This window comes from Mustela nigripes, chromosome 2 (genome assembly GCF_022355385.1).
Source record: "Mustela nigripes isolate SB6536 chromosome 2, MUSNIG.SB6536, whole genome shotgun sequence".
NCBI lineage: Eukaryota > Metazoa > Chordata > Mammalia > Carnivora > Mustelidae > Mustela > Mustela nigripes.
Window position 1 is genome coordinate 217,080,668 of NC_081558.1, and position 15,000 is coordinate 217,095,667.

Sequence of the window (15,000 nt, forward strand, 5' to 3'; positions counted from 1 at the left end):
CCTTGGACGGGGGCTCGGCCTCCTCCTGGCGCCCCTCCTTTCCTGTCCGCCTCCCCCGGCCTGTAAGCTCGGAACGTGCTGGGCGTGCAGGGGCGCGTGCCTTCGGGGCTCTGGAAAGGGTTCAGAACGTCTTCGTCTGTGTGGGGACAGTTGTGGGAAGTGGGTGACAGATGGGCACTAATCTGTCCGCGCGTGAGGGCTGGAGGGGCCGGACGTGGTTGGGGTGCATGTAGCCACTGTCAGGCCTAGAGAGGACAGCAGAGGGTATGGGTGTCCCGGTGGGTCTGTCTCGTGAGGGTGGACATGGGGCGAGGCTGAGGCACATGCCAGCCGGCCAGTCCCTAGCCCCAGGCCGCCACACCAGCTCCTAGGGTGTCCGCCAACCAGAGGCCTCTGCTGCAAGGGACGTGGACGATCTGGGCCGCTCTCCCGCCCTGGCATTCAGACAAGCACAGCCCAGGCTCTGCAGGGTCCTGCCATGTGTGGGACACTTCCTGTATCTGGGAGGGCATCCAGTGCCCTGACGTGGGGATGTGTCCAGGGGAGCAGGAGCCGGGTTTGGGGGGCCCACACCGTGCAACACCTTTCTCGTCTTGTCAGTTCCGTCACGGAGACGGGGCCTTTCCGGCATGCGGGTGCAGACGAGTGGGGTGCTGCTCCACGTCCCGTCTCGGAAAAGGCACAGTGAGAGTCAGACAAACCCGAGCACGCGTTCGTCTGGGACGACCAAACACACGGTGCCCGGTGACAGGGCGAGCGAAGGAAAGAGGCCGTGCGCTCCGGGCTGTCGGCTGCATACGTGAAATTGCACACGGAAGGGAACGTGAGGGCCCTCATCCTCCGGGTAAGCTGTTCTGCTGACGGATGCCCTCTGTGTCTCCACAGTGTGCGACCCGGTGATGGGCGACGAATGGAACGGCCAAGGCTCCATGGTTAGTCCTCGCACGCCTGGGGCCACCCCGGGCCCTGCACGCGGCCGAGTCGTCCTGCCCGAAGCAGGGGTGGGCGGACGGGGTTTCCCGTGAAGGACTAGAGAGCAGATCTCTGCGGCCCTACGTCCCCGCCGCATGAGAAAGCCGCTGGCCTCCGGCAGGCTCAGCTGGGGGCGTGTACGGCCCTTGATCTCAGGGTCGTGAGTTCGAGCCCCATGTTGGGTGTAGAGATGACTTAAAAGTAAAATTTTCAAGAAAAAGCCACATTTTGCAAAGGAACAGACACGGCCATCTCCCAGCAGAAGCTCACATGTGGACACTGGAATTTGAATTTCCTATAACTTCCGTGTGTCATACGTGTTCTTAGTACTACTTTTTATACCTTCCCCCAACCGTGTGACAGCAGACCAGCCGTGGCTTCCGACCCTCAGTGTCATGTAGAGCGGTGGCAGGGGGTAGGGGCGGGGGTGCCATCCAGGGAGGAAGGCGGATTCCCGCGGGCAAGAATCAGCCTGTGGCCCCCGAGACACCTGGGCTGGGAGGGGCAGCAGGGGTCAGCCCGTTGTGCACCCCTGTCGTGGGCCCCCACCAGGACCGGGGGCTCCTCTGCAAACACGCTCTGGTCCCGCTCCCTCCTGGGTGCATCAGCCTGTGTGCCTTGTCGCCTGCCCCTTCAGTACGTGCCCGAGGACCTCCTTCCGGTTTACAAGGAGAAGGTCGTGCCGCTCGCAGACATCATAACCCCCAACCAGTTCGAGGCTGAGTGAGTAACCCAGAGCCACTGAGGCTTTCACACCGCCCCGTGGGGCTGGCCGGGCCGGCCGCCAAGCCTCCCTCACTCCTCGGACGGCCCGGCCTCAGAGCAGAGCAGAGATCTGGCCAGGACGGGGGGGATGGGCCGTTCACCCCCGGGGCGCCGCAGCCCAATGGGAGTGGGCGCAGCCCAATGGGAGTGGGCGGTCATTTCACCGCATGTCCTGGGATCATGCTGACCCCAGACGAGCTCCTAAGCAGCAGGAGAGGGGAGGAGCTGAGGGCCCTTGGGGGTGACACAGGCCCCGGGTGGAGACCCCCCCTCGCCAGCTGATGAAGGGGACCCGCCCGGGTGCTCGGAAGCCCACGTCCCAGTCTCTGGGTGGGATTAAAAGGAGCTGGTTGGGCCCTCGCGGTAGTGAGCTTCCGACCGTCTCTCGGATCGTGGGGCCCCTGATGAAGAGCCAGTCTGGGGGGCAATGAGCAGGGTCTGGTGCCGTGGGGTGTCTGCGTGCGCTCGTCGGTGCCACAGTGTGGCTTGGTGGATTCCCCCGTCTGTGAGGCTGCCTTTGAAGGAGTGGGGGGTGGGGGCTCGGGGGCTGGGGTGCGCGACCTGGCCCACCTGTCCCTGTGAGGGCGCTGTGTCAATCACCTGCCCTTTGCAGTCCGCGTTTTGACTTTCCGTGGACGTCGGTCACAGTCACGGGCCTCTGAGGGGCCTGTGCAGCTGTCCCTGGGTTAAGTTTTACTCTCAGCGGGTCCTTGGCTACGTCACCGCGGCGGCCGGGTCTGTGATGGCCAGCAGGCGCGAGCTGCTGCAGGCTGGGAGGCGTTACCCAGCCCCGCAGCTCTGGGGGCGTTTCCGGCAGGACCCAGAGAAGCAGGGTGTCACCTGTGCCCACCTGTTCGCAGGTTACTGAGTGGCAGAAAGATTCACAGTCAGGAAGAAGCCTTGTTGGTAAGACCTCCCGAGGCTGGCTTGGGACGGGGCACGGGCATGGTGGGGAGGGGACAGCCGAGTGCCCTGGGGACGAGAGCGATGGGCACCCTGGGGGCCTGCAGGGGCTGCGGCCCTTGTGTTTGGCACGGCAGTTGCAGTGTGGGTCTGGGCCTGGGCGACCCTGTGGCTGGCTCTGCTCACGGGGGTCCTGCAGGGGTCCTGGGGCGGCCCAAATAGAGCCGCAGACACAGGGGCCGAGATCAGTCACCCTCTCTGGGGTCCTGGGAGATCAGGGCGATGGCGGGCGCTCTGGGTGTGATTGTGGGGGGGGGGGGCGTCCTCTGTCTCGATGGCACTGTCCCCACCAAAGATGCCACACACTGCAGCCAGTCCCATGCCGGCAGCCTCGTGCTCGGCTGCGTCCACGCCGACACAGTTTGCAGAGCAGGAGACTGGGACCTGCCAAGGCCAAGGCCGGGGGTCCGCACATCTGTCCTGGAGAGACAGTGTGGTGCACGGCTGTCCCAGCGTCTCCTGTGGGCTCGCTGTGCACCCTGAGCCGGGACCCGTGTGCGTCGGCGGGGTTGGCAGAGGCCAGCAGGAGGGTGCGCATGGCCGGACATGGGGCGTCCGTGTGTGCACATGCATGCGGCACGGTCATGTCTGAGTGCACGGGGGTCTGTGTGTGCACCGGGAGACTCCTCACACGGTGTTGGCGCGCACATCCGGGGCCCGCTGACATGGGGGTGGGGGGCACATCTGGGACCTGCAACAGAGCCCAGCCCGTCCGGGTCTGCAGTGACCCGTAGCAGGTGGGCGTCCCTGCGGCTCAGCCGTGCTGCCCCTGCCCCCGGGGGACGAGCCCCCTTTCCTGAGATGAGCGCGACCCGCCGGTTCACCCACTGGGTGTTTCATCCCGAGACCTGTGCTGACGCGTCCCTGTGCCCTGGCAGGTCATGGACGAGCTGCACGCCATGGGCCCGGACACGGTGGTCATCACCAGCTCCAACCTGCCGTCCCCGAGGGGCAGTGACTACCTGATCGCGCTGGGGAGCCAGAGGATTCGTGAGTCCTGGGGGGGGCCTGTGGGGCCTCATGGGTCCCTCACTGACCGTGCGAATGCGCCTGGGTTTGGGTTCCCTGCGGCTCACTCCTCCTCGCCGCTCCCTCCGTGTCTGTGGGAGGGCGTACCCCTGCGCCCCCACACACCCCCGTTTCAGTAAGTTCACGTCCCCGTGGCCGTAGACACTCTCCTTGCTCCCTGGCCGCGGGCTCCGCCCGTGTCCCATCGCAGGAGCCGCGCTCCCCCCGTGCCCGCCATGCTGCTGGGGGTTCCAGTAACCACCACCTTCCTTGGGACAGGGCGTCTGCCCCAGTGAGCCCCTGAGAGGGGACGCTGGCAGGCGAGGAGTGGGCAGGGGGGACGGCCAGTTCCCAGACCCGAGGGGCTGGTCCTCTGCTGACCCAAGGTCTGCGAGCCCATGGGCCGCTCTCTTCTCCTCCAGGGAACCCCGACGGCTCCGTGGTGACAGAGCGCATCCGCATGGAGATGCACAAGGTCGACGCGGTCTTTGTGGGCACCGGGGACCTCTTTGCCGCCATGCTCCTGGCATGGACACACAAACACCCCAGCAACCTCAAGGTCAGCGGCCCAGACCCCTCCGTGCCCCCAGCAGGGATTGTCTGAGCGCTGTGGGGGCTTCGACAGCAGGACCGCGTACAGCACGCTGCAGTGCTGAGCCAGACGGGGTCCGGGGCCTGAGCCAGGCCGGGCCTGGGAGGGGTCATTGTGGCCTCACTGAGTGTGTAACTAGGAGCCTCTCGCCCGAGAGCAGCCAGTCAGTACTCGCGCTGAAATACCATGGCCGCAGCCACTCGATAGACCCAGAGGCTGGAAGCCCCCTGGGAGGGCCGGGGACAGGGCTGCAAAGCCAGACTTGCAAAGAGGCTCTTTCTCGCTGGGAGTTGTCTATGTGTCCGTCTCGCCCCCCACTCCCCACACTGTGTGTGAACGTCCACAGGTGTGAGTGTGTAGGGGTGAAGCTGCTTGGCACAGGCCCCGCTGGGCAGGGGGGTGGTTGCTGCTCGCCTGATAGGACGGGCCCCAGTGTGCACGAGGTCGTCCCGGCCGCTGGGGCCCCGTCTGCCTACTGTGGCGCAGCGGCGGGACCCCCACCTCCAGAGTGTGCACAGGAGGGCAGCAGCGAGGGGTGCTTGAGAGAGAGGAAGTGCCTCATCTGTGTGGGGGCCACCGGACGATGGGGAAGCTTCGGGTCGGGATCTGTACTGGGCGCTGGGAGGGGCCTGTCTTCCCTGGGGGGCGCACACCTTCCCGGTCAGCCCCAGTCCTGAAATGTGGGGTTTAGGCGGAGCCCAGTCCCTCTTGCCTACAAGGCACAGGGATGATGCTATGATGTGAAGCCCTCGCGTGCTGTGTCTGACCGGTGCCCCCGCCCACACACCCAGGGACGAGGGTGAGCGCAGACCCGCTGTTTCAGTTGGCCCCGTGGGCGGTCCATCTGGTACGTGCACCTTGGCCAGCCAGTGCCCAGTGGAGGCCTTGCTGCTGGGCCACCTGAGGCCAAATCCAGGCTCGGCGCCACCCTGGGTCCTGGAATTGGGCAGGAGGGCATCCACTCATGTGCCCAGCTCCCGCTAAGCCCTGAGTCTTTGACTTTGAGCTGCCAGCAAGCGATGACCTTAGCCAGCTTTGGGGGTGGGCTCCTTTCCATGTGGGTTCTTCACACCTGCTTCATTCTGGAAGCACAAGTATTAAGCACCTACTGCATGCCAGAAAGTATTGACAGGGCCTAAGGCTCTGCCCTTCCCCAGAGTACAGGAGCCAGAGGGAGGTAGTTCATTGGGTGCGGTGGCATTTGCCCAGCTCTCCTGGGATCTTTGTCCCAGGGATCACCCATCCCAGGGTGGGGAGTGTGTGATGGTAAAGCCGGTGCCCTGGGGACTCGGGGTGGAGACAGCGCTTGTGGACACAGAAGACCCCATCCGGGCTCGGGCATCACGGGAGTGGGGGAGCCGCGGGCTGTGTGTGTGTGTCCCACACCCCCGTTGCCCACAGGTGGCCTGTGAGAAGACCGTGTCTGCCATGCACCACGTCCTGCAGCGAACGATCAGATGTGCAAAAGGTATGCCCCGGCCAGGCCCACAGGCGCGCAAGGCGGCCGGCGCGGAGAGCAGGGGCAGGGGGCTGGAAGGGCAGCAGCTGCGCCCTCTGGTGTTGGCGGCGGGTCACCAGGCTCCTGCCGTCACCGCGGCCTTCGTTCGGGCAGGGACCTGCCTGTGGGGTGCGAGCTCGGGATGGGAGCTCCACGGGGCGACACGGGCTGTCAGGGCTCGGGTGGGGTGTGGGGGGACATCAGGGTAGCTTCTGCTCTGTCCCTGTCACGGACGCTTTGTCCTGCAGCCCAGGCAGTGGGAGGGCTGAAGCCCAGCCCGGCGCAGCTGGAATTGAGGATGGTCCAGAGCAAAAAGGACATCGAGAACCCAGAGATCGTGGTCCAGGCCACGGTGCTGTGAGGCCCCTGAGCCGTCCCCCTCCGATGCACAGCGTGTGGTGTCTCCCTTGTCCCGTGAACATGTAGCGTCTGCCTTAGAGCTGTGACTGAAGCTTGGTCTTTTTCTTTCATGAGTGTCCAGTATCCACCAGTCTTAATTGTGAAAACGTGCTGGTCGTGCTTTTCAGGAGTAACAAAGCAATCACAGAAATCTGTAATTTGGGGAATGTCGCTCCCCATGGCTCTCCTGGCTCTGGGCGCCATGTGTCCCGACCCAAGGAGCCTAGGGCTGTGGAAGCCCAGGCTGTATGTGTCCCCGAAGAACCCTTGGGTTTTAACCATTTGCGCCTGGAAGGGTCTTGCTAAATCTCTGTGTTGTCTTTCCGACCGACCCTCTCTGCTCCCACTTCAGACATCTTGGTTGTCCCTTCGCTGTTGGGGAGGTCGCCGGGGAAGGTTGTCCCATGGGGACAGTTGAACACCAGCTGGCCCGGCACGCACGGGCACTGTGCAGTCCCGCTGGGGGGCACCGTTCCAGGACCCTGAACATTCAGGTGGCCTGCACATGTCGTGCCCATCCATAGGACCAGGGACCTGCTGGTTGACAGGACGGAGACGAGGAAAGGTCCTGTGGGTTGGGGACAGCTTGTGGGAGCACTAGCACGTTGTGTTCCCTAGTCAGTGACACGGCAGGTCGAGTATACAGTTTGCCCCCGTTGCAGGGAACAGGTGTGTCGCACACGGGGCCAGGGCAGAGGTGGGTACAGGAGGGCTGAGGGGGACACCTGCCCCTCCCTGCTTGCCTGTGCCTCCTCTGCCTCCTGGAAGCTGGGAAGCAAGAGGCGGGTCGAAGAGCCAGCTGCGGCTGGGCCCAGCCCTCGCAGGGGAGGGTGTTGGACCCCAGGGAGGGACTGGGGCACAGTGCCAGAGGAGCGGCTCCCAGTAGCCACTACGGAGGCCACAGCCTAGGCCTGGGCACCAGGCTGGTTGTCCGCTGCCGGGGTGGCCTGTCTGGCCCCACTTGGCCCAGAATTTTGAGGACTCCCAGGTGTGGCTGCGAGCAGGGAGGTGTGCCCGTCCCATACACTTGGCCCCCGAGCCCCCGTCCCTATGTGTGTGGGGGTGCAGAGGTCCTCTCCTGGGAGCCCACAGCCTGCAGGATCGGGGGGTGGGGACCGATGGCAGGCCCGCCCTGGGGAGCCCCCTTGCCCATGTCCCACAGGCAGGTCCTGTCCTGCGGCCCACACCCCCCGCTGCGGCAGTTCGCCGTGACCTCCAGAACCACTGCCACCCCCTCGGGGCAGTGTTCTCCACTGCAGTGAGGACGCCCCAAAACGAAAGCCGGCCTCCGTGTTCTATCCGCTTTTCTTTTTCCCTGTCCTTCACGCCCTGAGTGTCCTCACTCGCGCACCAGTGCCCAGCAGCTGTGCACGGGCTCGGTGGTTCGCGCCTCCCATGGCGGGCACAGGTCAGGGCATGTGTCCCTGTTCTGTGTCCTGGTTCTGAGGACCGGGCTCTGCTTAGCCCTGGGGTAGAGCCTGGCCGCCTGTCACTGCCAAGGAGAGCTGGGGAGACGGCCACGCCACCAGCCAGCAAAGGAAGATTTTTTCCCCTCTTTTTTAATACCGAGAGCGAGGGTAAGCTGGGAAGCATCCTGAGTGTGTGTGTCCCTGCAGTGCCATGGCAGAAAAGCCTCCACACTGCTACGGTGGGGGCTGGAGGGGCTCGCTGCGTCTGTTCGGTGGCCTTGGGGAGCCTCCTGCAAACACTGTCCATCTGCCTGTTCACCTTTTATTTCAGAGGCTCAGCCTTTGTGTCCCCCTGACTGACTTCACCGGTACTATATGTACAAAGCCGCCTGCCCCCTCATCAGCTTTCTGGCGGGGTCCCGGGCGTGTTCCTCTGTCCCTCTGACTCTGAACCCCCGAGCACTGGGAGAGGTGGTGTCTTGTGCCCTCAGCACCCAGCAGCAGGAACCGGGTGTCCGGAGAGCCTCTGCAGAGCGCAGGGCTCCTGTAGAAACGGCGTCTGGTTCCATCAGCTCCCATGGGAGACCGTCCAACCCTTGAGCTCCCAGCAAGGTGTGTGTGTGTCCCGTGCTGCCGCCGAGCCGGACGATCCTGGGCCCCGTGCTCCGTGCACCCAGAGCCTCCGGTTGTCGCGCTTACGATTTCCCATCCGGAGGTGCACGTGGTCGCTAGCAGTGGTGTTTCTATACAGGTTGGGTCCAGATTAGAATTAATCTTTGTTTCTACTTTCCATAGTTTAGTAACACGCAAAGTAATAATTATATATTTTAAGATGAGAGATGTATTGGTCTTAAATCGCCTGCTTAGGACCAGATTACAGATTTCAGTAGTTTTTCAAAGCTTCTGTAGACCTTAAAGATTAATTACAAAATACCCTTTTTTTAAAAAACATTTTCAGGTCATTGCCAAGTCCTGCTGAGGTGATCGTGTTAATCTGCATTATTTTTGTAATACATGTCAGCGGTGGTAAAAATGATGCTTTGTTGTCTTTTTCTTAAACTTGTTGAAACGTGTGTTGTAAAATGTTGCCCGGCTTTACGATGGGCTGAGCGTGGTTTGCCAAAACTGCCCGGACGACTAAGCAGAGAGTGATTTCCACGTTCAGCCAGAGGCCAGAGTGCGCTGCCTGCGCCGTGATGCCCGGTCCCCGGTGCAGGTGTACTGCCCCCTCCCGTCTCTCCCATCTGGGAAGAGGAATGCTGTGTGCTGGCGTCGGGGGGGCCGGCTGGGTGGGTGGGCCCTAGTGGCACTCGGTGTCTCGAGGCCACTCCCGACTCTGCCGTTGCCTCCTTGCTTGACCTGATGTCCACTCCCAGCTGGAATGTGCGGCGACAGAGGTGACAGCGCTCCGGCCGCGGGCTGGGCCTTGAGCCAGCCCTCCCCGCACCCTTCCTGCCTTTGATGGGGCCGCCCGCCCGGGCTTGGGGCCGCAGCTGCCTGCGTGCCAGCGCTCTGTGCCCGCACCAGAACAGCTGCAGTCCCTGTCGTCCTCTGTCCTGCCCGCTGGGTGCTCCGCGTCCCCCGAGCACGGCTCCCCGTGGGTGGGTCGGGGTTTGACGGGAGGCCCCCCCAGCACCTGCCCGGGCGGGAATCAGGGAAGGAAGTTGAGTGGGCAGAGGGGTCCGGGGCAGAGTGCGGGCTCGGCCTCAGGGTGGGATCCACGCGGCCCCCAGACTCTGCCCGCCGGGGGTCGCGGCCGCCAGGCTGCCGGTCCCGCCTCGTCCCGTCACCGCAGCTCGGCGCTGCCCCTCCCCTGCGGAGCCGGTGCCGCTCTGGGACGCCGGGTCCGCTGCGCCCGGCCGGGAAGCCTCGCGCCCGGGTCGGGAGGGTATGGAGGGGCGACCCCCCCCCAGGACGCCTCCTTCCCTTGGGCTGGACGCCGGCCGCCCAGGAGCACAGCGGCCGTGTGTCCGCGCACGGGTGTCCGCGCTGCGCTCGCTGGGCGGTCGGAGCGTCTGCGGCGAGAGGCGGCCCGAACCCGCGCGTGCCCGGAGCCCGCGGACCCGACCCTGCACCGGCAGCCTCCGCCGGCAGGGGGCGAGTGGGCGGGGCCCGGGGCCGCCTCGGCGCTTGCGCGTCTCACCCGCCCTCTAGGGGGCGCGTCTCCCGCGGCCGGCGCCGGACTCGGCTCCCTCGCGGGGGGGCGGGCTGCTCGTGCGCATGCGTCCCGGGCTCGCCGCACACGGGGCGCGGGGGGCGGCCCCGAAGCTGCGGGGCCCCGAGCCGTGTGCGCGTCCGGCCCGGAGCCCCCGCGGCCTGAGAGCCCCGGGTGGGGGCGGGCCAGGGCCGGTGCACACCCGCCGCCGCGGCCTACTCCGGCTCGGGGCAGGGCCCGCTTCTGCGGCCCGCGCGTCCCCCGGCCCAGCTGAGGAGCGGAGGGAGCCGGCGGTCTCGGGGGACCCGGACCCTGTACTGACCACACTGTCCCGAGCTGGGGGGCGAGGTCCCGGCTTTCGAGCCGCCGCAGGCCCTGTCTCCGCGGCCGCAGCTCGCGCGGGGACGGACAGTGCGGCCGAGGTCCGTTCCCGCGGCCGGGGAGGGAGCGGCGCTGGGCGCGGCCGCAGCCCTCGGTGGGTCCCGAAGAACAGAGGGAAGCGAAACGCGCGGCACCGCGGCCTCGTGCGCCCCAGAGTCCCGGGAGCGTCGCGCTGCCGGGCGGCGGGTGGCAGCCCTGGGACGGGCGCGGCCCTCCCGGACAGCACAGGCCGGAGGACAGCGGTGCGCGCGCTCGGCCGCTCGGCCGCGACCTTTCCAAGTCAGAGGTTTAGCCCGGGTTTGGGCCGATTGCAGGACTGGGTGGGCAGGAGTGCGGCGGCGCGGACTCCGAGCCTGACCGCGGCTGGCCTGGGCCTTCCGGGGCATTAGCTGGGATGGTGGCGGCGGCCGTGCGGGAGACGGAGGGACGGTCCCTGAGGTCCAGGTGGTGGCGGGGCAGCCCCGGGTGTCCAGCCCGCCTTCTGTGCGTGTGTGGGTGTTCATAAAGTCCCCACCGGCATTGTAAAGTCCACGTCTGCGCTGTGGACTCACGATCACCCACCAATAAATCTTTCTGGTGATGGTCCTGCCGTCCAGTGATCTCTGTTCCCCTCGGGAGCTCCCGGTTAAGTACGGGAAGCTGCTTGGCCTCGTACAGGCCACCGGCTGAACAGGACCCCCCGCCCAAGAAATGGGCCTGCCCGACCTGACCCGCCAGCCAAGGCCCAGGTCCCCAGGTCCCCTCTCCCATGTGCGCTGTGCCCTGGGGGCTGGCCTGTGAGCTCTGCCGGAAGGCAGAGGTGCCGGAGAGGGTGAGGTTTCCGTTCCCCAGTCCCTCCAGGCCAGAGTCTGAGAACCGGCTTGAGCCACTGATCCCTGTCACCGCCTCTCCTGGGTCCTTCAGCCCTGCAAGGGGCCGGCTCTGGTCACACTGGCCAGGCAGGTACGGTGCTCCCGCCCTGATTCACCCACACCTTCACGAGTAAGTCCGCAGGCGGTCTCCGGGAGCACCAGGCTCCTGCCTGCCAGAGAGGCACAGGAGGGCCGGACCGGACATGGGAATCGCTTGGTGTCCAAAAAGCCTCACGCTTCACCTCAAACCCACTGCGGACTCTCCCAAGCCCCTTCACCGGCCCCCAAGGCCCTCCTGGTGGACGACTGTGTGTGGCTGCCGTGGTTTACAGTGACGCGGGCGCATGCACCGTGCTGGGGGCAGGGAGGGGACAGGTCGAGCTAGGTGGGCCCAGCTGCTTCCTCCTGGAGGCTCTGGGGAGAATCTACCCTCTGCCGTTTCCAGCTTCCAGACGGGCCTGCACTCCTGGCACGTGCCCCCCATATCACAGCCCGCAGTATGGCCCCTCTAGTCTGACTCAGACCCCTGCCTCCTCTTCTAAGGACTCTGAGGTGACATCGGGCCCCCGCTTCAACTCAAGACCCTTAGCTTAATCACACCTGGAACGTCCCCTTGCCAAGTAAGTTAACATCCACAGGTTCGGGCCCATCCTCGGCGGGACCCAGGTCAACCCTCCACGTCCTATGAAAGAGACAGGGGCGAGGTTACCTGGGTCTTCACCCAGTCACCCGTCTCTCTGAGGCTCTGCACGGAAGGTCTAGCAGAAGACTGCTCACAGCTGGGAAACCTCTGCCACCGAGAGGATTCCTGGTGCTGGCTACCTCTGGTGGGTGGGAAGACCTGCCTCGAGTCCAGGCCCCACCCTGGAGCTTTCCAGACTGGGTTCCGGGTTCCTGGAGAAGAGCCTAGGCCCCACCCTTGAGCTACGGGAGTCCGAAGGGGGTGCCGTCCCGGGCTGGCAGGTCAGACAGGAAAAGGGACAAGGCAGGGAGAGAAGATGAGGGGGGGTGGCCGGGCTGCCCGCTGGGCTTCCAAGTCTCCCTTCTCCCATCTGCTCCAACCGGTCAAAGTCCATCTCCCAGGGGGACGGACACCCTGGGCTCTGGAGGCGCGGGTCCCACGGCTTTGGACGCTGCCAGAGCTGACACAGCGGAGGCCAGGGTGGGTCAGGATGGACAGGAGGGAGGCCCAGGGCCTGCAGAGGTGAGCGGGATACGGTACAGTGGCAGGAAGCCCTGAACCAGGTGAGGGTCCTGCTCCTCCATCTTCTGGTCACTTGTCAACCACCTCCCAGGTGTCAGCCACTGGCCACTCTGCTTGTGGTCACCGTGCAGTGGGAGCTGCAAGGCCGTGTGCCTGTGCGGTCCCGAGAGGTCACCAGTCCCCGCACAGGGGCTGCACCCACCTCGCGGGGTGGTGGGTGGGGCTGTCCACAAGCTTCTGGACGTTTCTCAGGGGAGCGGGACAGAGGCACCCTGAGCCCGGTTCCACTTCACTCTTCTCTCCTGAAGACGGTCACATGGAGGGCGCCTGGGGGCTCAGGTGTGAAGCCTCTGTCTTCAGCTCGGGTCATGATCCCGGGATCCTGGGATCGAGCCCCACACGGGGCTCCCTGCTCAGTGGGAAGCCTGCTGCTGTCTTTCTCTCTGCTTTTGTGGGCTGGTTCGCTCGCTCGCTCTCAAATAAATCTTAAAAAAAAAACAAAAAAGCTGCTACATGGACATTCTAATTGTTGTGATTGTGTTCCGGTCTTTGATTATTTTACAATAGGATTTTTCATCCCTTTCTCCTCACTTTTTTTTTTTTTTTTAATTTATTTGACAGAGATCACAAGTAGGCAGAGAGGCAGGCGGGGGGGGGGGGCAGCAGGCTCCCCGCTGAGCAGAGAGCCCGATGCCGGACTCGATCCCAGGACCCTGAGATCATGACCCGAGCCAAAGGCAGAAGCTTAACCCACTGAGCCACCCAGGCGCCCCCTTTTCTCCCCACTTTTAAGAGTTCTTTATGCATTAGCAGTATTACCCCTTAATAGGTTACAAATCTATTCTCCAAGTTTGAATTGGAGTCCTAGATTAAAAGCCCGTGTCCAGACCCGACTGTAGAGGAATTCACGCGCTCCTCTAGAATTCTCCTTGTCCAGCCCTGTCTGCTCGAGCCACGTGCCTCCTTTCGCAAGGACAGAAAACATGTGAATTCCACTTCCAAGCAGCTCAGGGAGAGTCTCCTAGACACCCACCTGGTGGCGACAGGCAAGCGGCACCAAGGACTCTGTCCACTGCCCAAGTGACATCTGTTACTGGCTCCTCTATCTCTAGGCCAGCGTGCATCTGATCTAAGTCAGCTGACGGTGGTTTCCCGCCGGCACTGTGTCCAGGGCGCAGTTAGGTACCTCTGAGCTGGTGAGGAATCCAGGGGCCCCTGGAGGGGCAGAACTAGGCCTGGCTGAGTGTGCCGACCTGTGCAGCCCGGCGGGGTGCAAGGTCAGGCTTCGGGAAAAGTGACATTCAGCAAGAATTCTGGGCGAGGAGAGGAAGCTCCTGGGCAGCTGGGAAGGCGGCTCACCTGCTGGCCCAGGGGGCTCGTTCCCACCTGGGGAAGCTGAGTGCGGGGTCTGTGACGCTCAGCCGTGGGCCAGGTCCCTTTCGTGGGCTTCTTGGTCCTGGAGCACTCCCAGGGGTGATGGAGGGGAGCTCAGTGAGGGGCTGTGGTTGGGGGGGCATCACCAGCCTGGCACAAAGGGCTACCTGGTGGGTGAGGGGCACAACTGGAGGAAAGTCCTGTCGTAGGGAGACATGGACAGGAGCCCCATGCTGGTCCCCACAGTGAGGGGCCAGGGGCCAGCTGGAGGAGCTCCAGCCCAGCACGTCGAGTACCGCCCCAAGCTGAGTTACAAAATACGCTCAATCTTTATTTCAGGGCAAAATGGCTTGATGGCCGAGAATAAGAGCCTGTTAGGGAAGCTTCCCATTCTTCCAGATCCAGGACAGACAGAGACTAGGACACACGGCTCACTTTAGGGCTTTCTTCTTAAAAGCGTTGGAGCTGTCTGCCCACTCTGCGACCCTCCAAGATCCAGACCCCAGAGGCCCCCCCACACCACAGACACAAAGAGGTTTGGGAATCTGAGACCAAGCTGAACCCTCAAGGATGATTTTCTGCCACGACCTGAGCCACACAAGACACCACACCCTCCCTTCTTCTCCCAGACATGGTCATGCTGTGGCTTTTATTTACGAAACACGGACAGAGAGCCTACCGAGCACAGGACCGATGTCCCTGACGGCAGGGACCCTCTGGAGGACCCGAGACGTGCTGCGGCCCAGGGCTTGGCACACTGAGCTCAGAGCAGGAGCTCGAGAGACTCTGCAGCTGGCCCGGGGCTCAGCGAGGCCAACCAACAGTCCTGCACACCCACCTGCGTTACCCGGAAGGTTACCGCCTCTTGCACACACATCTGTGTTTCCGCGAGAGCGGAAGGCAGCGTGTGAACGTGTCCAGGTGCCCTAGAGCTAATGTTCTGGATCCAGATCTACCCAAATCCTTTCATTTTATGGGGGACTGCATGGAGTTGAGGCATGAGTGTGGGAGCTGTGGTTCGAACACGGTCTCCCAGAATCCTGAGTCCTCTGCCCACTTGCTGTGATCTTGGGTAACCACCCTTGGGCTCGGCTCTGCAGCAGGAAGGGGTGTCCAGCGAGCTCCAGCTGGCGTGTGACCCAGGAGGGGCTCCCTGTGTCACAGCAGGCTTGGGGCTAGCGAACGACCACAGAAACACGTCCCTTCACCGCTCGATGCTCCTGTATAGGATTATGGTTTCAGCTCCAAGAAAACACCCCAACAAGGGAGTAAATTCATGAAGATTTAAAAATATGTATTTAAAGAGAATATAAGCCATCTTTGAAAGTAATTAAGATCAGTGACAGTGTTCTGTCTCTCCCACCAAAAGGCAGGAAGAGACAAAGGCAGGGACACAAGAGAGGTGCGTGATACCCCCCCCCCCCCCCCC

General features: G+C 63.7%; 1 protein-coding gene across 2 annotated transcripts in view; it reads left to right on the forward strand.

Annotated features, from left to right (window-relative positions):
* Positions 1-15,000, forward strand: part of PDXK (pyridoxal kinase) — a 35,114-nt gene that overhangs the window by 15,741 nt on the left and 4,373 nt on the right. Inside the window, exons 5-11 of one of the 2 annotated variants that reach the window (XM_059392457.1) lie at positions 886-932; positions 1,610-1,695; positions 2,598-2,643; positions 3,579-3,690; positions 4,131-4,267; positions 5,702-5,768; positions 6,047-6,237. In XM_059392457.1, coding sequence (XP_059248440.1) covers positions 886-932; positions 1,610-1,695; positions 2,598-2,643; positions 3,579-3,690; positions 4,131-4,267; positions 5,702-5,768; positions 6,047-6,159 — 608 coding nt within the window. In that variant the 3' untranslated portion in view covers positions 6,160-6,237. Of the gene's footprint in view, positions 1-885; positions 933-1,609; positions 1,696-2,597; positions 2,644-3,578; positions 3,691-4,130; positions 4,268-5,701; positions 5,769-6,046; positions 6,238-15,000 lie in introns of those variants that run through there. The other variant, XM_059392458.1, reaches the window with a different exon arrangement.